At 46.5% G+C, this 21,489-nt stretch overlaps 1 protein-coding gene across 1 annotated transcript in view; it reads right to left on the minus strand.

Annotated features, from left to right (window-relative positions):
* The window catches only part of SMC3 (structural maintenance of chromosomes 3), an 849,197-nt gene that overhangs the window by 20,984 nt on the left and 806,724 nt on the right, over nt 1-21,489 (minus strand). Inside the window, exons 27-28 of the mRNA XM_069239408.1 lie at nt 11,924-12,101; nt 11,643-11,749 (exon numbers count right to left, since the gene is read on the minus strand). Coding sequence (XP_069095509.1) covers nt 11,643-11,749; nt 11,924-12,101 — 285 coding nt within the window. The remainder of the gene's footprint in view (nt 1-11,642; nt 11,750-11,923; nt 12,102-21,489) is intronic.

Consider the following 21,489-nt stretch of genomic DNA (forward strand, 5'->3'; position numbering starts at 1 on the left):
AGATCGGCCTATTATTTTAAGGGGGGGCAGAAACCACTAGAACGCCAGGGATATTTTTTTTATATGTTTATTTATGTGGGAGGGGGGGGAGGCGTCCCCTTTGGCAAGGGGCACCCCCCCAAGGGGGGCATTTAACTGTTGGACATTTCTGCCCCCCTTGTGGGCAGATGGACCTATCCCCTTGGGCAAGGGTCACCCCCCCCCCCCTTTGGGGTCACGTGTACCAAGGCCATTTCTGCCCCCCTTGGGGACAGATCAGCCTATTCATTTTAGGCTGATCTGCCCCCATGGGGGACCAGGAACCCTTAGAACGCCAGGGATTATTTTAAATATGTTTATTTATGTGGGGTCGTCCCCTTGGGCAAGGGGTTCCCCCCCCCCCATAGGGGGCACTGAACTGTTGGCCATTTCTGCCCTCCTTGGGGGCAGATGGGCCTATTTTTTTTAGGCCCATCTGCCCCAAGGGGTGCAGAAGCCACATAGGCACCAGGGATAGTGTGTGTGTGTGGTTTGTTTTTTGTTTGGGGGTGGGCCCTTGGGGACACACTACTAAAGGTATTTTCTGCCCTCCTTGGGGCAGATAGGCCTATTTTTTAGTAGGCCCATCTGCCCCTATGGCAGAATCCACTTGGGCACCAATTTCTAAATGCTTGATGGTGGGATGTTTGTCAACTGACAAAGTATTTGCATTTGTGATAATTTTTTTCCTCCTTTTTGTTCTAGTTCAAAGCTTTTGCTTTCTTTGCTGTGGCTCCTTGCGGTTTTGGCAGTGGTTGACCTGTGGTTTGCATAGTTGCATGTTTTAGGTAAGTAAAAACAATTTCAGAGGAGTATTGTTGCCATGCATGAATGACATGTTTGTAGGTGGTGTACTAAATGCAGGTTTGTGTGAAATTGTCCTTAGATTTGTGCACAATGATATTTGTGTTGTCTTATTTCTAATTTGCTTTTCTTTCTTTCTTTTTAGTGGGATATCATTGGTGATTGCTGTGTCTGTGCAGAGTAGTTGCTGGTGATTCAAGCTTTTTCAGGCAAGTGAGCGGTATAGTTTTTGAGTTTATAACTCTTACTAATAAAGCTACACTTTATTACTTATCTTACACAGTGCTGGTTGTTGGTGGTGCATTTGTCCAGTTAATTTTCGTAGGAAAGATCATGGCTAGCCGCAGGATGACCGCTCAGCAGGTGGTTGGTATGCTTTTTTAATCATTGTCTGATCATGATTATGAGACGGACTCTGCATCTGAGGCAGAGGAGGAAGTGAGGGATTCTGGCAGTGAAGTTTCTGTAGGAGAGGAATCTTCTGATGAGGAAGCCACACTCAGTGCAGATGAAGGGCCTGTTTCAGAGGAGGGCACTGATGTGCCATTAGTGCAGCAACCTGGGGCTGAAAGGTTTCCCGTTAGCTCTGGGTTGCCCCAAACATGGAGCAGCCAGAGTTGCCTGCCTTTACTGGTCTCCCGGGGTGTAGAGTCAATACTGAGAACTTTTTGCCTGTCAATATCTTTGAGTTATTTGTGGATGATGTGTTTTTGGAAGAGATTGTTGAGCAGACTAATTTGTATGCGGAGCAGTATTTGAGGGACGCTGCTAAACTTAGGCTGCACTCTAGAGCTGCCCAGTGGATTCCCACAAATTTGGAGGAGATGAAAAGGTTTTTAGGTTTGACTCTTTTGATGGGGTTGATAAGGAAGCCGTCACTGGCGTCTTATTGGTCTACTAGTCCTTGATGGCAACAGCTATATTTCCTGCAACAGTGAGTCGTAATCGGTATTTGCTTCTTAGGATGCTGCATTTTATTGACAATGCATTAGCCTTGCCACAAGATCACCCTGATTCTGACCGTCTTTTTAAGATTAGGCCTGTCCTTGATCATTTTGTAGATCCAGGCAAAGAAATAGCTGTGGACGAGTCTTTGGTCCTCTTCAAGGGTCGTTAGGTTTTTAGGCAGTACATTCCTAGCAAAACGGCACGATGTGGAATTAAATTGTATATGTTGTCTGAAAGTAGTACAGGATATGTGTATAATTTACGTGTCTACACTGGTAGGGATTCCAGTATTGACCCCCCTGGTTGTCCTCCCACTTTTGGAGTTACTGTGAAAATTGTGTGGGAACTTGATAGATGACTGTTCAACAAAGGTCACCATTTGCATGTAGATAACTTTTACACTGGAGTGCAGTTGTTCAAGGAATTGTTTAGAGTGGACACTGTTGCTTGTGGCACAATTCGCTGTAACCGGAAAGGCTATCCAAGGGAGCTGGTCTGTAAAAAACTTGAGAGGGGACAGTGCAGTGCCTTGCGGAATGATGAGCTGCTATCTTTGAAGTTTTCAGACAGGAGGGATGTCTACATGCTAAGTACCATCCATGATGAGAGTATTTCCCCCGTGACTGTTTGGGCCAGGTTGCTGAAGTGCGCAAACATGTGTGCATTTTAGATTATAATAAGCACATGAGAGGTGTAGAAAGAGTTGAGCAGAGGTTGGAACCTTATACTGCTATTCGCAAGTCTTACGTTTGGTATAAGAAGTTAGCAATTCACCTCTTCCACTTAGCAACTTTTAATGCTTTTATTGTGTTTAAGAATAGGTCTCCAGAGTCAAAGGTGACATTTGTGAAATTTCAGGAGTCAGTGATAGAGAGCCTTATTGTGGTGGAACAGGCCAGAGTTCCTAGAGAAGCAGTGGTGGAGGATGTGGCTAGATTGAAAGATCGCCACTTTGCTGAGCACATTCCTCCCACACCCAAAAAAGACTTTCCAGCTAAGAAATGTAGAGTGTGTTTTCGAAGAGGTATCCAGAGGGAGACTCTTATGTACTGCCCAGATTGCCCTTCAAAGCCTGGGCTGTGTGTGGGTGGTTGTTTTAAGAATTACCACACCCAGAAGAATTATTGGGAACAACCATGAGTGTAAACTCATGTCTGTTTTGTATTTTCATGTGTTCAGTTTCATGGTTAGCATTTCTGTCATGTACTTAGTTAGAGCTTTTGTGTTTGTAGTTTTGTAATTAATTCTAATTAGTTAGGGGTTTCTTTGCTTAAAAAAATAAAAAAAGTGATGCCATTGTGTGTGGAGTGGGGCTTGGCTGAGGGTGTACATAGTGTACATATTGACTTGCTGTTGGCTACTGCAACACACTGCCAGCCAAACACCAGTCCACACACTCCCATCAGTGTGACTGTTATATCAGGCATGTGGGCGTATGTAAGTGATGGGCCCTTGAGTGGCGCTGTCTGCTGATGCGAGTGTTGTAATGTGCTGGGCCCGTGGCTGGCGGTGTGAATGGTCTTGTGCGTGTCATGTATGAAAGGTGTGTGAATGGACTGTAAAGCGGTTGGTGCCTTGCCGTGGCTTTACAGCTCACAAGCTGTAAGTCATTGGTTCAGTTTTTTGGCCTTTCAGTTATTAACAGTGCATTTCATTTTTGTGAAATCTCTTGTTAATAAAATGTGATCGTCTGGACCATCACTCACCCTTGTGCCAAAACCAACCAGTATGTGTGGTAAAAATGACAAAACCTGCTCCGCTGTAATCAGGCGTCGCAGCACACCTGTGACATGCTAGGTGCCTCGGGTGGGACCCCGATGATGAAGCATGCCACCAACTTGGTTGGTGGGTGAGGGGTCTTTTTCACATAACCTAAGTGCGTTTCTTTTCACAATTTTAGTGTTTGGCACATCCCAGACGTATGTGGACACATCAAAATGATACATTACAAAACTACCTGTGTTTGGGGGGGGGGGGGGGGGGGACCTATGTTTTTGGTCCTGGGTGTGGCCTTCACCTAGGGAAACCTACCAAACCCAGACATTTTTTTTAAACTAGACACCCCAAGGAGTCCAGGGAGGTGTGGCTTGCGTGGATCCCCAACATTTTCTTACCCAGACTCCTCTGCAAACCTCAAAATTTGCTTAAAAAAGCATATTTCCCTGACTTTTGTTTGTACAATCACCGCTCCAGCACAAAAATTCTACTCACCAGAGTTCCCCTCGGTCTCCCAAGTAAAATGACACCTCACTTGTGTGGGTCCCCAAAGAAGAGTCAGCCTAAAGACGTATAAAAGAAGAATATGTCCTTATCAACTCGCTGTGCTATCCCCTCTAGCTCTACAAGTTTTCGGCCTTATAGTGTTGCAGGCACCTGGCCCACCCACACAAGTGAGGTATTAGTTTTACCGGGAGACTTGGGGGAACGCTGGGTGGAAGGAAATTTGTGGCTCCTCTCAGATTCCAGAACTTTCTGTCACCGAAATGTGAGGCAAATGTGTTTTTTAGCCAAATTTTGAGGTTTGCAAAGGATTCTGGGTAACAGACCCTGGTCAGAGTCCCACAAGTCACCCCATCTTGGATTCCCCTAGGTCTTGAGTTTTCGAAAAGGCACAGGTTTGGTAGGTTTCCCTAGGTGCCGGCTGAGCTAGAGGCCAAAATCTACAGGTAGGCACTTTGCAAAAAACACCTCTGTTTTCTGTCAAAAAATGTGATGTGTCCACATTGTGTTTTGGGGAATGCCCTGTCGCGGGCCCTAGGCCTACCCACACAAGTGAGGTATCATTTTTATCGGGAGACTTGGGGGAGCGCTGGGTGGAAGGAAATTTGTCCCTCCTCTCAGATTCCAGAACTTTCTGTCACCGAAATGTGAGGAAAATGTGTTTTTTTAGCCCAATTTTGAGGTTTGCAAAGGATTCTGGGTAACAGAACCTGGTCAGAGCCCCACAGGTCACCCCATCTTGGATTCCCCTAGGTCTCTAGTTTTTTTTTCACAGGTTTGGTAGGTTTCCCTAGGTGCCGGCTGAGCTAGAGGCCAAAATCTACAGGTAGGCACTTGGGGGAACATAGAATAGCAAAACAAGTGTTATTGCCCTGTGTCTTTCTCTACATTTTTTCCTTCCAAATATAAGAGAGTGTGTAAAAAAGACGTTGATTTGAGAAATGACCTGTAATTCACATGCTAGTATGGGCACCCCGGAATTCAGAGATGTGCAAATAACCACTGCTCCTCAATACCTTATCTTGTGCCCATTTTGGAAATACAAAGGTTTTTTTAATAGCTATTTTTCACTCTTTATATTTCAGGAAATGAATTGCTGTATACCCGGTATAGAATGAAAACCAACTGCAGGGTGCAGCTCATTTATTGGCTCTGGGTACCTAGAGTTCTTGATGAACCTACAAGTTCTATATATCCCCGCCAGCAGAAGAGTCCAGCAGACGTAACGGTATATTGCTTTAAAAAATCTGACATTGCAGGAACAAGTTACAGAGTAAAACGTAGAGAAAAATTGCAATTTTTTTCACCTCAATTTCAGTATTTTATTTTTCAGTTTTTATTTTCTGTAGGAAACCCTTGTAGGATCTACACAAATTACCCCTTGCTGAATTCAGAATTTTGTCTACTTTTCAGAAATGGTTCGGTTTCTGGGATCCAGCATTGGTTTCATGCCCATTTCTGTCACTGACTGGAAGGAGGCAGAAAGCACAAAAAATCGTAAAAATGGGGTATGTCCCAGTAAAATGCCAAAATTGTGTTGAAAAATTGTGTTTTCTGATTCAAGTCTGCCTGTTCCTGAAAGCTGGGAAGCTGGTGATTTTAACACAGAAAAACCTTTGTTGATGCCATTTTCAGGGAAAAAAACAAGTCTTCTTCTGCAGGCCCTTTTTCCCATTTTTTTGAAAAACCGAAATGTTCACTGTATTTTGGCTAATTTCTTGGCCTCCTTCTGGGGAACCCACAAAGTCTGGGTACCTCTAGAATCCCTAGGATGTTGGAAAAAAAGGACGCAAATTTGGCGTAGCTTATGTGAACAAAAAGCTATGAGGGCCTAAGCGCGAACTACCCCAAATAGCCAAAAAAAAGGCCCGGCACAGTAGGGGGAAAAGGCCCGGCAGCGAAGGGGTTAAAGAAACAACAAATCACAACTTAAACACAAAGAAAACTATTGATAAAGTTGAAAACAGTCACTTAAAGTCACTCTGGGTGACAAACTTTAGAAGGGAGAGGGTCAAGGAGACTACCAAAGTCCCAAAGAACAGTTACCTCCAAGAAGAGGCAGTCTCTAGTCTAGTTCCACCGTTAATGGCAATCTGCAATACAAGATATTGTTTGGTCGACAAGGGACATCCCGAGTCTATTCGGCGGTCCACGGTCTGAGTAGAGCGAGACTGGCTAGAGTGGCCAATGTCCTCAAAGTCCTCTTTGGTCCAGCAAAAGCCCAGTCGCCACTGGACTACTGGTCTCCAGAAACAACAAAACCAGCGTGTCCCTTCTTACACCTATAGATCTCCTTCTGGGCAACCACACTGCACTCTGACAACTCTACCTGGTCCAGCAGACGCTGGTGCAACTTCTGAGCATCATAGTCACCCAGGCTACACTGTGGCGGTGAGTGATGATCCGGTGATATGGCTAACACCATGCCTAGGTAGCCTTCTCCAGCAAAGGAAGTCAGCCAACTCAGTCTTGGGGTCTCCGCTTCTGTCTGTGCTCCGGGAATACCTTCTACACAAGCAAGACTCTAGCCAAAGGAGTAGCAAGTGCGAAATCTGAGTTCTCGGTGCCTATCTTATGTCCATAAAGTGCTCATAGGAGAGGCTGAGGTCATTAGACAATAGGGTACTTCGATTCCACCTGCCTGATGACAAGTTCCTATAAAGTGTTGCATCTATCTAACCGGGAGTGTTCTATTTTGCCCACTCCCAAGATGGCTGAAACCCTTTATCGGTGTATGAAGTATGAAGCCAACCCTAGGGGTGTGGCTACATCTGGGATACACGCCCACAGGAAAATCAGTCTGACCAGTATTTTTCCCTCGCTGTTCCCAACAACCTCCTGTCTACCTAAACAAAGGAGAAGCTCCTCTTGTGTGTGATTTCCCTTTTTCCATTAAAGGGAGCCTTCACCTTTGAAGCTTGCCTTGTGGGCTCACACCCGGTGTGGCTTTTCCCCCAGGAAAACATTTGTAGGCTTTCCCGGGAGTCATTTACACTTCTCCCCAAGAGACCAGAAGGCTGTCTGGAGGAAAGACCGTAAATGGCACTGGAATCTTTGGTCAACAAATTGGAAACTTACTGAAGTTGCACTTTGCCCACCAGTGGCATATAATTGGATTTAACCATTAAATCAGATTTAATGCATCAATTCTTTGGGTGCCTTGAACTACCAACTTTAGCCACTCAGAAATTAGCAGGGCTGAGATGTTGCCTGTAACTCTGCACTCACCAAGGGAGCTACAAGCCTTTAACAGTAAAAGCAAGGGTGTTTTTTACTGTTAGGACATCAAAAACAAGAAACAACATTTAACCTAATGCACCCTGCCTTTAAGACTGCTTTAGGGTGACTTACAAATACTAAAAAGGAAGGCTTGGGCTGTGCCATGGCTTGCAATGTCAAAGTCAAGTTAACAGTGTCAAATGGCTCTGCCACTAAGCAATGGCAGACTGGGAGTCATGGTTTTGCCTCGTCTCACTTGTGCGCGAAAGACACTAACTGACAAGCCATATGTACCCATATACTAGGGACTTACAAGTAAGTCAAAATATGCCAATTGGGGATAAGCCAATTAAACATACCTTTTTAAAGGTCATAGCACATGCACTGACTCCTGATTAGCAGGGCTCAGGGCAATTCAGGGCCATTTCCCCAGTGACAAAATCAAAATGGGGGGAAAAGTAGGGGGTGAACCTGCAAAAAGCCTGTTTCTTCACATCAGCTTTCTAGACTTCTGATCGGAAAGGAACATTGTAAAAGGATTTGGGGTCAGTATAGCAGAAGAGGCTTGAACAACTATACTTTCCTGAGAAGAATATGATAGGAAAACCAAGCTGTAGGTCTGTCTCATTGATGTAGCTCGCTTCTGGATCAACAGGTTTGTGAACTGTTTCTCATAGAAAGCTAACACAGGCTACAACAGTGCTTCATTAAATTGCAGCAGACGTGAGACCACAGATATAGTTGCAAGATTTCAGTTAAAATGTTGGACCTGGCCTCCTAGATTGACATGGTCAACTCAGGTAAAGGCCATTATCTGTATTGTAAAAGGGAAACAAGTAGTCAGCTTGCAAGTCATCAGCCATGGCCTTTATCAGACATGGTTAGAGTATCAGATTTTGATCTGAATATTGGCTCCTTTCAGGTGAACCAGTGGACCACAAGGAGGTGATTTGCTAGAAGTTTGTCATAGAAGAAAGTATAGACCTAGATACCCAGCGCACTGGGGTACCAGGGGATCCTGATGGGCTGCACCAGTTATTCTGCCACCCACAGGGAGCCCATGCACCCGCTTTCACTACAGGTCACTGCACCAGGTCATTATAAGTCACCCCTATGGTAGGCCTTCTCAGCCCAGAGGGCAGGGTGCAGGTACCTGTGTGTGAGGGCACCCCAGCACTAGCAGAGGTGCCCTCACAAACTCCAGGACCATTTTCCTGGAGCACGGGAACGCCATTTTATGCGAGTACTGAACATAGGTCACTACCTAAATCCAGCTACATAATGTTAACTCCGAACCTGGGCATGTTTGGTATCAAACATGTCAGAATCATACCCCAGTACTATTGAATGTACTGGAATTATGATTACATGCAATCTGGGAGCTCCTTAGAGGACCCCGAGCATTGCTACCACCAGTCTTACTGGATTTTCCAGGTAGCCCGAGCTGCTGCCCCACCTCAGATAGGTTTCTGCCCTCCTGCTGCTTGATCTGATCATGCCCATGAAGGCAGAACAAAGGATTTTCTTTGGAAAAGGGAGGTTAAAACCCTCTCCCTTTGGAAATAGGTGTGACTGGCTTGGGAGGTGTAGCCTCCCCAAGCCACTGGTATGCTTTGAAGGGCACATTTGGTGCCCTCCGTGCATACACCAGTCCACACCGGTTCAGGAATCCCCAGACTCTGCTCTTGGGCAAAATTGGGCAAAGGCCACTCCCCGATCCATCACCATCCCAGGGTAGGCGCTCAGAGTTCCAGAGGGTCCCTGGGTTCTGCAAACGTGTTTCCAGGGTTGGCAGGGAACTCTGAGAGCATCTTAGTGGCCAGGCCGGGCAGTTGACGTCAGAGACCCCTCCTAATATGTGCCTACCTGTTTAGGTGACCAATTCTCCTTTTAGGGCTATTTAGGGTCTATCACGTGGGTGGTTCCTCAGATTTGGCTTGAAGACTCCAGCAGGATTCCTCTGCAACCTCCACTTCAACTTCTGGGCACAGGAACTGCAACTGGACCCTCCAACGCTGCAATCAACAAAGCCGACTCTTCTGCAACTTTGTTTCCACAGCTCCTGCCAGCTTTGCAACATTCCCTCGGCAGTGCATCCTCAGAAGACAGCACCTCTTCAGCCTGCACAAGAAGAAGGAAGAATCTCCCTTGGAGTGAAGGAGTCACTCCCTTGTATCCGCAGGCACCTGCTATAACGACGACAATCTGCATGGATCGGCCCTCATCTTGAGCTGCGTAGATCCTGCATCATGGGTTGTGGTCCGGAATAATCCTCTTGGTTCTCTCTGCCAGCAGTGCAACTTTGGTGGAGGTATGCCCTTGCCTTCCCAAGCAGGGCAGTACCCCGTGCACTGCTTCTCTTACAGCTGCCATGGTTTGTTTGCATCTCCTCCAGGGGATCTTCAGGCGATGCGCAGCTCCAGTTCCCAGCACTTCATCCTGCAACGCACAGCCCTTTGTGTGGTTCTCCTGAGGCGTGGGATCCATTTCTGTAGTGCTGTGTGGGCTCCTTCTGCAACTTCTGTGCCCCCGTCATGAGGGACTCCTGGGGGTGCTGCCTCTGCTCCTGTGGACTCTCTGCGACACTGCGGGTCCCCTGTGACTCCCCCTCATGGGTTGAGATCTCCTTGGCCTTCCTGGTCCCCGGCAGCACCACTTTCCCACTAACCGGGAGTTTGCCTTTGCCAAGGCTTGTTGATGGCATTCCTGCACTGACACCCATATGCAATCTTTACTCTAGTATGGGACATCTTCTGCATCCATCAGGAACTCTTTTCCGGTTTCAGGGCTGCAGTGCTGACCTGTTCTTTGTCACTGTTGACCAACTCCTGCAAGTACAGCTGGGTGGGTAGTAGCTCCTACTCCTGGACTCCACTGACACTTTTGGACTTGGTCCCCTCTCTCCACAGGTCTTCTCCTTCAGGAATCCACCGCTGGTTTCTTGCAGTCTTTACTGGGTTTCTTCTTTTTCTTATTTTCTTCCTTTAGGGTGATTTGGGGAAAATCCAGTCATTTTCTCTTGCTTTCCTGGTCGCTGGGGGAACTGTATTACTTACCTATTGTGAGTTTCTAGTGCTCCCAGCTCCCCTCTACACATTCCACTTACTTAGGTGGGAGTCCTGTGTTCGCATTCTATTTTTTTTAGTATATGGTTTGGGCTTCCCCTAGGGTCACTACTGGTTATTGCTATTTGCACTGTTTTCTAACCTTTTTTCTATGCCTATTTAGTGCTTCTCCTATTTTGTGATATTGTGTTCCAAAAATAAAGTACCTTTACTTTTGTACAACTGAGTGTCTTCTTTCATGTGTGTAAGTGCTGTGTGACTACAGTGGTATTGCATGAGCTTTGCACGTGTCCTAGATAAGCCTTGGCTGCTCATCCACAGCTACCTCTAGAGAGCCTGGCTTCCAGACACGGCCTACACTTCACTAAGAGGGGACACCGGGACTGGTATAAGGTACCTTCGGTACCCATCACACACCAGGCCAGCTTCCTACACTTTCCAAACTGAGGGTGACCACAAATTGGTTGGTAGGAAAGAGGTCAGGAGAATGACAGAGGCCTCTTAAATGAGACAACAACAAAGATTAGGAACAGGGTTGGAAATGTGCCACAGATGGACAGTTGTGAGGCTAGAGATTACAACTTTTCAGTCTACTGCTATGCCCACAATTTTCCTTTCATGGAGATGGGAGGTAATTCCCCAAAAGAGGAACCACTGGTGAGGAGTTTTGTCTAGTGCATGGACTTAACAACCTTAACACCCCATTGTAGGTGAACGGCCAGGCTTCAAATTCATGTCCCTTTCCGATTTCACTCTAAACCTCTGCGTGACAGTGTGATGTAGGTCTCTGATCTATGCACCTGCCAAGCACTCCAAGGACTGAGCAATAGTCAGACATGCTCTACTGGCAGAACTGCCACAAAAGATATGCAGAAACTATAGGAAGCCTGTTCAGAATTAACAAACTATGAAAACTGTTACTACAATAACTTACTTCTGTAGAAAATCCATGAGACTGTGAAGTCCCTACATAGAATTGTACTAAAAAAGTGATTACGGTCCACTTTTATCCATGATTGCACAATTAATACATCTTTGGTGCCCAAATAATGAAAGCTTTTTTCCAACCCATATCTGGCTGTGGTGGTATATTTCTAATAGAAAAATGTTCCTTTGTAAGTTTTCCAGTGCAGGTATTTTATTTAGATGTGCATGCTTGCATTCCACCAGAAGTTCGATTTAAAACATGGATGCATGTGCGCCAAAAGCAAATTCACAACAGGAGTAGTTAAACTCCTAGAGGACAGGATCCAAGTTTCATGAGATAATGAGCAGACACTGGGACTATTTCAAAACAGACAGCCTGAAAAAATATTTTGGTTTACTTCTGTAAAGTAAATATTGTATATATGAGCATGTGAACCTTACCTTATTTCTGAATTTCACACCGTAGAACTTGTCAGCTGATTCCAGTAGCTCAGGTCGGAAAGTTGTTGTAATAAACTGGGCATGCCCTGCTAGTTCAAGGATCATATCTGTAATAAATAAAACAGTAGTGATACAGCAAACCAAGATCAAATAACTACACAGTTCAACTCACCTTGAATATCGAAAAAATACATAATATAAGCAGGCTCCCTTAGTATTTGAATTACTCTTTCCTCAACAGAAGTATTTTGTATGAATGGTGCAAACAGAAAAGAAAATACCTGAGACAGCTTTCCTATGCTGGGCATCTAGAGCCTGGTCAATTTCATCGAATAAGTAGAATGGAGCAGGATCGCACTTTTGGATGGCGAAAATGAGGGCAAGTGCTACTAATGACTTCTGTCCTCCTGAGAGCTGCTGCATTTCCCTCATTTCACCTTGTTTTCCTGTAAAGGACACCTGCATACAAAAACAGAATAAACAATGAAGATTTTTGACATTAGGAGCAACTCGATTGACTATTTAACAACTGTTCAGAATACGAAGTTGCAAAACATTTACATTTTAAATATTAACCCGAGACTTTGAACTGAAACTTTTTTGCAGCTTCGTGATACAGACATGACAAACTGAATAAATGAATGGGATTAATCACTGATTCAGAACTGAGGGGGTATGTAGACAGAAGCTTAACTCCATCACACTGTAAGGGCACACACTTGCAGATTGGAAAATGAAAAGGAATGACTGAACAGTCAAGGCTCCATAAAGTACACAGAGGAGTTTGCTCTTCTTTTGAAGAATTGAAAAGAGTCAGGAATAAAAGGAAATATCAAATGAAAGTCAGATGAGTAATTATTTAAATGATATAAATGTTAAGCTGGGAAGAAAACTATTAATTCCTATTTAGTATTATTCTTAGTTTATCAAACTTAGGAGGTTTTATGCAGGCGGTTTTACCTTCTCACTATAAATTTACCATGAATAATAAGTTTATGTATTTCTACAATTGTGGTCCCAGAACATATCTGTATGGACTTAAGGAAAGTATGGCAACAAAAGAATAAGCTACTTACCTTCGGTGGATACTACAACCACAGATCATTCATCTTAGAAAACTCCCCAAGTACCAGACTGTTTCTGGAAAACGTTTGCCACAGCAGTGGTACTTCTGTGCTGCTAAGTGGTGCAGCGTGGCTCCAGGCTGCTCCCACGGAAATGTCAGAGTGCAGTCGCATGCAAATGCAAAGCCAACACAGCTGCTCCACAGAACAGGTAGGTGGGAGAGTGGTGAGAAATCTGCATTTAGACAAAGCATTCACCAGAAGGAAAACATGAGCTACCCTGTCACCACGTATTCGTAGCGTTAAGTGTTGTAGATTTACATGCAGTGCATACTACTGCCCTCAAGTGTTGGAATTAAGCATTTTCAAGTTATTTTTCTTCAAACGAGCTTTTGAGACATAAGATATGCAGCAATTCCTGCCTAAGGGTCTGATTTAGAGTGCGTAGTAGGGTTTGGACCCTCTTAGGGTGATGGAGTAAAATCCTCAATTGCCTTGACGAGGTACCCATTATCCGCATTTGGAGATGTCAACCAACCATGTTGATATTTTTAGTTATTGGCAGGAACCTCTGTCACATTGTTTTCTGTCAATGAGCTAAAAGTTTGACAAGTTTGCCAAACTGACAGGAATTTGCCAAATCTCTAATGTTTTTCTCAAACTCAAGCAGGAGTTTGCTCTTGAGAAACCAAAAACTAATGGCCCCCACACAATGGGAGTTGTCGCTCATGGTGTCTGTGTCATTTAAACGTTTTCACTGTTCTTTACTGCCAGGTTTTATCCAGGCTTTCCCTGTAGGTGCTGTCAACACAGATCATAGGAAGGTAAGGATCTTTTGAGGGTGGAGGTGGGACTTGGTAACATTCATGGTGAATCCAAAACTGTGGAGCAGGAAAATCACTGCTTGTGTGCGCTAGGCATTGCTGTCTACCAGGAGTCTTGATCACCCAATCAACCACTCTTTGCAAATGGGAAGCCCCACTGCTAGGCTCTTCGTGAACACACTTGGAGCTGTGGCGGCCCTGAAGAACAAGTTACTTACCTTCAGTAACGAATTATCTGGTAGGGACATATTCTAGTTGCAGATGCCTTACCTTAGAATTTCCCCCAGGCGTAAGACGGGAACTGGAGGTTTTTCTTCAAGCAGTACCCTTGCATGCTGTCAGGTGGCAACGGTCGACTCCGCTTCTGTTGCTGACGTCGTGGTGACGCAGAGGTCATATATAGGTGCCCCCACGGCACGCCAACGTAATTTCTTTTCTTTCCGTGCCAGTCTATGCGCAGATCCGGAGAAGAGTTACCCTCAGTTGCTTTTTGATTGAATTTGACCTTTGGTTTTGCAGACGCAAAAGTAGATAGGGATAATGCTAAGCATTTGTTGTACTCACAGAGGCATTAAATGAGACACACTCAAAGAATACAAGACCAATTTAGAAAAAAATAACAATTCTTGTTATATATCTTTCAAACCCAAGAACTTTGTAATCAGGTAAGTAGACTTTTAAGCATAAGTACTTTGCAGTTTCAGAAGTCAACACTGTAATTTTCTGAGTTCCCCCAATGTTATCCTATGGAGGAAAAACAATGCTCAGTGAGCAAAAATAAGTACTGCACACTGATTAGAACTACACCACCAGGTCACACAGGACAGCAGTGGGGAGGTGGGGGGAGGTGTTGCAGTAAGGCGTCACGTGTCCAATGGTTCCCTACGGGAGTTCGACCTCGTGACTAACAGGCTGCAGATTCTGGCTAGGAGGTCAATCAGGGACAATAAGCAGGTAGGTAGTAGACTTGGGGTACTCGGGATGTGGGTGAACCTTTGGTCCTCTTCGCCTCTGCCCAGGGGCGACAGATGCAGGGTATCTTTAGGTATCAGGTTTTCTTATCCGGGAGTACTCTGTCAGAGGGGGTCCGGCGTGTTGAGGCTGCAGGTGTTGTTGGGGAGTCTGGGAAGGTGTGGATTCAAGGTGGACTCAAGCTCTTAGGAGCCGGTGGACATTGTTGGCACCAGTGACCCACCTCAGATGGGGTCAAGGGCGACAGATGCAGTGGTTGCTGAAAGTGTTGGTTTTTCTCTCACGAGGGTGTGGGAGAGGGGGCCTGCTTGCAGAAGCTACAGGCATCTTGTTTGAGTCCAAGAGGGGTGAGACCTCACTATGCTCAGTCTCTGGGCAGCTGGGGAAACGCGTTGGCACTGTTGGACCTGCGTTGGCACCGCTGGTTGCCTTCACCTTGGGTCACGGATGTCGGGTGCAGTGGCCACTTCAGGTGTCAGGTCTATAGGGTTCCAGCAGCGGCAGACTCTTCCTTGGAATTTCTAGCTGTAGAGCAGGCACGCTGCTCATGGGAGACTTGAGTCTTTGTGAAGGCTGGACGAGTTGGCTTCTTGGGCAGAGTCCTTTGAGGTCAGCAGGCAGTCTGGCATGATCAACTGCTTCTTCTTTTCTTTTTCTGTGGGTACAACTCTTCTTTGACCTCGTCTTCGTAGGTCGTCAGGACCTCAGTTCTGGTGCTTAGGGCTGCCACCTAATTACTCAATTTAGGGGCGTTACAGGGAGTGTCAGGCGGTAGCCAATGGGCTGACCACCTTTGGGGTGACTACACCCTTCTTATGACCACTTCCGTTGGGAAGTGGGCATAACCCTAATACTAGTGGCTGAATTCCTTCCAAGCAAGATGGAGGAATTTGAAAAGCAGTGTCCACTTCAGCTCATTCACCTTAGGGGTGGGAGTGGCATGAAGAGGGCACTCCAAATTTAACTAATTTTCCAACCTGTGATGCCATCAAATGCGGGGTCAGGACTGTGGGGTTGGTCATCTCCACCATTTGTAGACACCTGGGTCGCATTACAAAGGCAGGAAGGCCTTTGATGCTTCCCACCCTCGAATGTCCATACTACCTGGGTGAGGTGGTTTCACCTCCCCCCAGTGCAGGCTTTTGTCTCAGCCCCTCAAGAGCACTGGATCTCACCTTGGGGGCCAGACATGTATCTGTGGTGGCCAAACTGGTCAGGACCAGTCAGTCAGCACAATAGTAGCTGGTAGGTTTTCAGCGGGCACCCTTAAGGTGCCCTCTGTGTGGATTTGTTAATTAATCCATTGATGGGATCAGTTAGGATTTATTATTCTGAGATGTTTGCTACCAAACATTCCAGGATTCAGAAAAGCCATTATGCAGCTGGTGAACCAGTAAAGACCAGTGTCCAGCACATGCATTTAAAATGGCTTCCCTGATCACTTACTATGTCTCAGAACTGACATAGCAGGGACATTTCTGCTCATGCTTATATATGCCCTTACATGTGCTTGGATGGATCCTGCCTTACGGGTGACTTACACCTGGCACATGCAGTGATAGGGGGCCTGGCAAACAGGGGTGTGTGATAGGTTGTGTTTTCAATTTAACCTGCACCACCACATGCAGTCTTCAATGGCAGCACTGTGTGGGCTTGGTGAGGGCTCTCTGGGAGTGACACAACTGGTGCTGCAGCCCTCAGAGACCTTCCTTAGTACCCCTGGCCCTAGGTACCAGGGGTACCATGTAGTAGGTACTTACAGTGTTAGCTAAAGAGTTTGTCAATTGTGCAAAACAACTGAGCAGTTTTGGGGAAAGAAATCTGGCACGGGGGACCTGCTTAGCTGGGACCTAGTGCACTAACAGTCTAAGCCACATCAGAAACCAGGCAAAAAGTGCAGGTCATGCAGCATCACATAGTTGCCTTGTCAGAGCAGTGGGATGACTTCTTGAAGGTTATATTTGTTGAGAGGCCTGAGGGAGCAGCCCTATTTTGGGAAAGAGGAAGTAAACAGAGTACACTCCTTTCCTCTTAGGTTGTGGAGTCACGCTCTCCATTGCCCCTTTTTTGGTAAGCATCCATATCGCTTCCTCAGAGAGGTTGATATGGTCTTGGCTGAGGATGTGTCTATGAGGTGGAATGTTGGGAGGGGTATAGAGAAGTTCGAGCCAGTATCTGTAGTGAACTACTTCTAAAACACACTGGACTGATGTAATTTTCTCCCAGCGAGAAAGGAAATCTTACGTTTTTCCACCGACAAGGGTTGTGTGATCAGGGGATGGGGAGGAGGCAGTGCAAGTCACTGTTAAGGGATGGAACCTCCTTTACTGGAGGCACCTCATCCCTTTTACCCTGGTTGTTTCCTCTGTAGGCGCCCCTAGTGTATCCCCTGCCCACCTGCTGGTGGAAGGAGTGCTCCTGTCTTTGATAAGACTTCAGTATGAGCTTGGGATGTAATTTTGGCTCCTCTGGACTGCCGTTTGCAAAACGTTCCTCTTGTGGGTTGAGTTTGCAGAGCACCAATGGGTTTTGCCATCTCTGTGTAGTTTTTTTAAATGATATTTTCTAGCATCTTGTCAACCTGTGGGCCAAAGAGATGTTCTCCTTTGAACTGGAGGTTGAGGAGATGCTGCTGGACTTTGGGTTTGAACATGAAGATGCAAAGCCAGGTGTCTTTTCTGCAGAGGATGCTAGACTTAATGGCCCTGGAGGCTTTGTCCGCAGCATTAACTCGTCTCAGAGATATTTGATGAGTGCTTGCATTTCCCCCTACTGAAGGACAAGCTACTTACCTTAGGTAACGCATCATCTGGTAGAGACTCTATCTACCTGCAGATTACTTACCGTTAGAATTTCCAGGCATCCACTTGGAATCCAGAACATTTGCTGAGCAATACCCATGTGCATGCCGTCATGAGGTGTCATTCGGATCTGCATAGTGTCATCGTTGGAGCGGTCTGTGAGGTCACGGTCACCTATAAAGGCACCACCCTGGCGTGCGTGCGTCAGCACTTTTCCACAAATTTCCACGTCAGAAGGGCAGAACCAACACTTTGTCTGTGCGAAAAACTAGGGCCCTGAAAGTGACAATCCTTAACCCTAGTAAATGAGTTAGCAGGGTGGGTGTAAGAAATCTGCAGCTAGGTAAAGTCTCTACCATAAAATGTGTTACCAAAGGTAAGTAACATTCATCTGATAGGGACTTCTAGCTGCAGATGACTTACTTTTAAAACAGATACCCAAGTTATAGCCTCCTGGCGGTGGGCTATGGACAAATTCACTTCAAAAAGTCCTGCAAAAGGACCGTATCTGCGGACCTGATGGTCCAGGCATGAGTGTTTAGTAAACGTCTGCAGAGATGCCCATGTGCCGCCTGGCAGATGTACCAGACTGGTACACTTCATGCTTACGCTGTGGTAGCAGCCTTGCCTCTGGTGGAATGGGCCCTCAAGAGGCTGCTCCTTTCCCAGAGCATAGTACATCTTTATGCAGAGAGGGACCCGGTGCGAAATGTTTTTTTCCCCTACTGCCCGACCTTTCTTTACTCCCAAGTACCCCACAAAGTGTTGGTCATCCACCGGAACACCTTTGTACGGTCAAGGTAAAACAACACTCTTTTTGGATCCAGTCAATGGAGTGGCTCCTCTTCCTTAGAATGCCAGGGAACAAAGAAGGTGGGCAGGGTGACGTTCTGACCAAGGTGAAATGGGATCACCACCTTAAGGAGAAAAGAGGCACGAGTGCAAAGCACTACTTTGTCCGAAAACATGGTAAGATACGGAGGTTTGGATGAGAGTCTACATCTCACTCACCCTCCTGGCAGATGTTATTGTCACTAAGAAGGCTCTCTTGACGGTGAGCAGCTGAAGGGGACAATTGTACAAAGGATCAAAGGGAGCACACATGAGAAAAGTGAGAACCAGATTTAAGTCCCACTGAGCATGATAAATGGCGCAGGAGGAAACATATGTACAACCCCTTTAAGGAATCTATTTACAATCGGAGATATGAATAAAGAAGGCTGATTGGGCAGCCGGAGAAAAGCAGTTAAGGCAGAAAGATATCCCTCAAGTGTGCCTAATACAGAGCCTTGCTGGGCAAGGGACAAAATAAAGAAAAAGTTATCAGAGAGAGTGGCAAAAAGAGGATCAATAGATCTTTCTGTACAATAATATACAGAGCGTTTCCAATGTCAGGAGTATACCGTCTTGGTGGAGGGACGCCTGACTGCCAGAATAACTTTACCGACTTTGAGAGGAAGGTCGAAGGCTGTGAAGTGCGTGAAGGTGAAGAGTTGACAGGTTTGGGTGGAGAACCTTCACCTGTTGCTGCATCAGTAGATTGTCCCTAACGGGCAGCCTGATTGGAAGATCGATGCTCATTTTCAGAAGCTCAGGATACCAGACTAGTGCCCTGTCCGTAGCCACGAGAATTACTTGGGCATGGTTGTTCCTGATCTTCTTGAGAACTCTGAACAAAAGTGGGCGAAAGGGCGTACAAGACCCCTGAGCTTCACTTGTGATGAAAAGTATCGCTGAGAGGGTGCTACCTTGGAAACTCTAAAGCGTAATACTGCTGACATTGCGCGCTCTCTTTAGAAGCGAACCGATCTAATCAAGGCGCTCCCTAATGCTAAAAGCGTCCTTGTGCCACCTTCAGATGGAGATGTCAATTGTGATCTGCTAGCAATTGACGGCTGGGTTCATCCGCCCTGGCTAGGTGTTGAACCACCAGGGTTATGCCCGCTCTTCCAGCTATGTCCACAGCCCCACACCGCCCTGCTTGTTGCAGTACCAGATTGCAGTGCGTGTTGTCCGTGAACACCTGCACTATCTTCCCTTTGACAAGAGGAAGAAAGTCTTCAATGCTAGCCGGATCGCCCGGAGATCCAGTAAGTTAATATAAAGTCCAGATTCCACCAGAGATCTGATTTCCACCTCTCCCAGATGGCTGCCCTATCCCAGAAGTGACGCATCTGTCACTTCTGTGAAATCTGGTAGGGGAAGGGAGTGAAGTCTGCCTCTGACCCAATCACGATTCTTTAACCACCAATGCAGGACTTTTGCAGTTCCCTCTGAGATCTGAACCGGGTCGGAGAGATTTCCCTGACGCTGCGCCCACTGGAACATCAGGTCCTACTGCAGAGCCCTCATATGCCATCTGGCATGTTTTACTAACAGGTGAAGGAGGCCATGAGGTCCAGCTCCCTCAGAGTCTGTCTCGTCAAAATCCAGGTCAGGGGCTGAAGCATCGGAACCATAATCTGAATATCCTGGACTCGCAGCACAGGACAATAGGAACGAAACTGCACTGTGTCCAGGACAGCTCAAATAAAAGGGAGCGTCTGAGAGAAGTCGAGTCAGGTGTGACTTTGGCACATTTATAGTGAACCTCAGCGAATGCAGGAGGTTCGCCATAGTCTGGAAGTGGAAGAGGACAGCTTTGGGCGTGTCTGCCTTCAACAGCTAGTCGTCGAGGTAGAGGACGACTGAAACCACTGACCTGCAAAGATAAGCTGCGACCACCACCATCACTTTGGTGAACACTCAAGGGGCACTAGCAAGCCTGAAAAAGCTTGTGGCCTACCCTGAACCGCTGGTAATGCTTGTGGGGATCCTGCAAGTTCAACACTACCATCCAGTCTTCTTGGCCTAAAGCAGACAAGACCTGAGCTAGAGTAAGCATTATGAATTTCTCCTTTTTAAGGAAGAGATTGATGTCCCATAAATCCAGAATAGGGCAAAGACCCTTGTTCTTTTTGGGTATCAGAAAGTAGTGGGAATAACAATCACTGCCTAATTCTGATATTGGGACGCTTTCTATGGCTCCCTTGTCCAAGAGAGACGCAACTTCCTCACGGAGCAAAGCCAAGTGATTCTCCATCAGCCGTATTTTTAAAGAAGGGATGGGGGAGGTAAAGACTAGAAGTGGAGGGAACAGCCCTTCTGTATGATCTGCAAGACCCATTTGTCCGATGTTATGGACTGCCAGTGAGGGAGATGATATTGAATCCTTCCTCCAACTGGATGTACACGGTCTTGCAGAATCACAATAGGAGGGCTTGGACGCTGCAGAGGCAGGGGGCTGGGCGGCGGATGGCTACTGGCCAAACACTCGGGGTCTGAAAGCACCACAACCGCACACAGGTTGAGGGCCTGGCACCGGACGGTGGCTAACTTGTGAGTGTCATGGCACTGTGTCCATCCCACAGCCACGGAAGGTAGACTGTGGGAAAGGGGCCGCTGAAAGGCCTAAAGACTTGGGAGCAGCCAGAGAGTCCTTAAAGTGCTCCAGCGCAGAGTCTGCCTTTTTGCCAAATAGGCAGGCTCAGATAATGGTGTACACCAATGGTGTGGCACCCTATACTTAAAGGCAACACTTAGTAGCAGTAAACAGGTGTCCAGATAGCAGAAGCTCTCCAGGGGTAGCTGAGGCGAGCAGCTAAAGCTCATCCAGGAGGAATGCAAAGCACTTGCAATGCCACAGTAGTCAGACAATAACTTAGTCACAAGCAAGGACCACATATTAAATACAATATACACATAAAATAACCATCAGAAATAGCATAGAAATATGCAGGGCCCTAGGGGTGGGCCAAACCATACACTTAAAAAGTGGAATGTGAAAGAGTGACTCCAGGCAAGGTGAGTGTAGGGGTTAGGACAGTTAGGAATACCATAGATAAGTACAGTATGTGACCCCAGCACCAAGGAGTAAGTCAGTTACCCACCCAGTTGTCCCATAGACTACCACAGAGAGTAGTGGGTAGGAGTTTGTGGAATTCAGGACCCTTCCCAGTGGAACCAGGGGAAACCAGCAGGCAAAAGGATGGCTGGAGAGTGCCCCAACCCCAGGATAACCAGAAGACAGAAGTACCTATTCCAGGGACCGGGATGCCGAGGGGAGAAGGGACTTCCTCTGAAGACTGCATGCCTCAGATTGTCCAACTTCTGTCACGACCCGTGGTCCAGGCTAGTGGTACTCCGG

The sequence above is a fragment of the Pleurodeles waltl genome, chromosome 6 (assembly GCF_031143425.1).
Source record: "Pleurodeles waltl isolate 20211129_DDA chromosome 6, aPleWal1.hap1.20221129, whole genome shotgun sequence".
Classification (NCBI taxonomy): Eukaryota; Metazoa; Chordata; class Amphibia; order Caudata; family Salamandridae; genus Pleurodeles; species Pleurodeles waltl.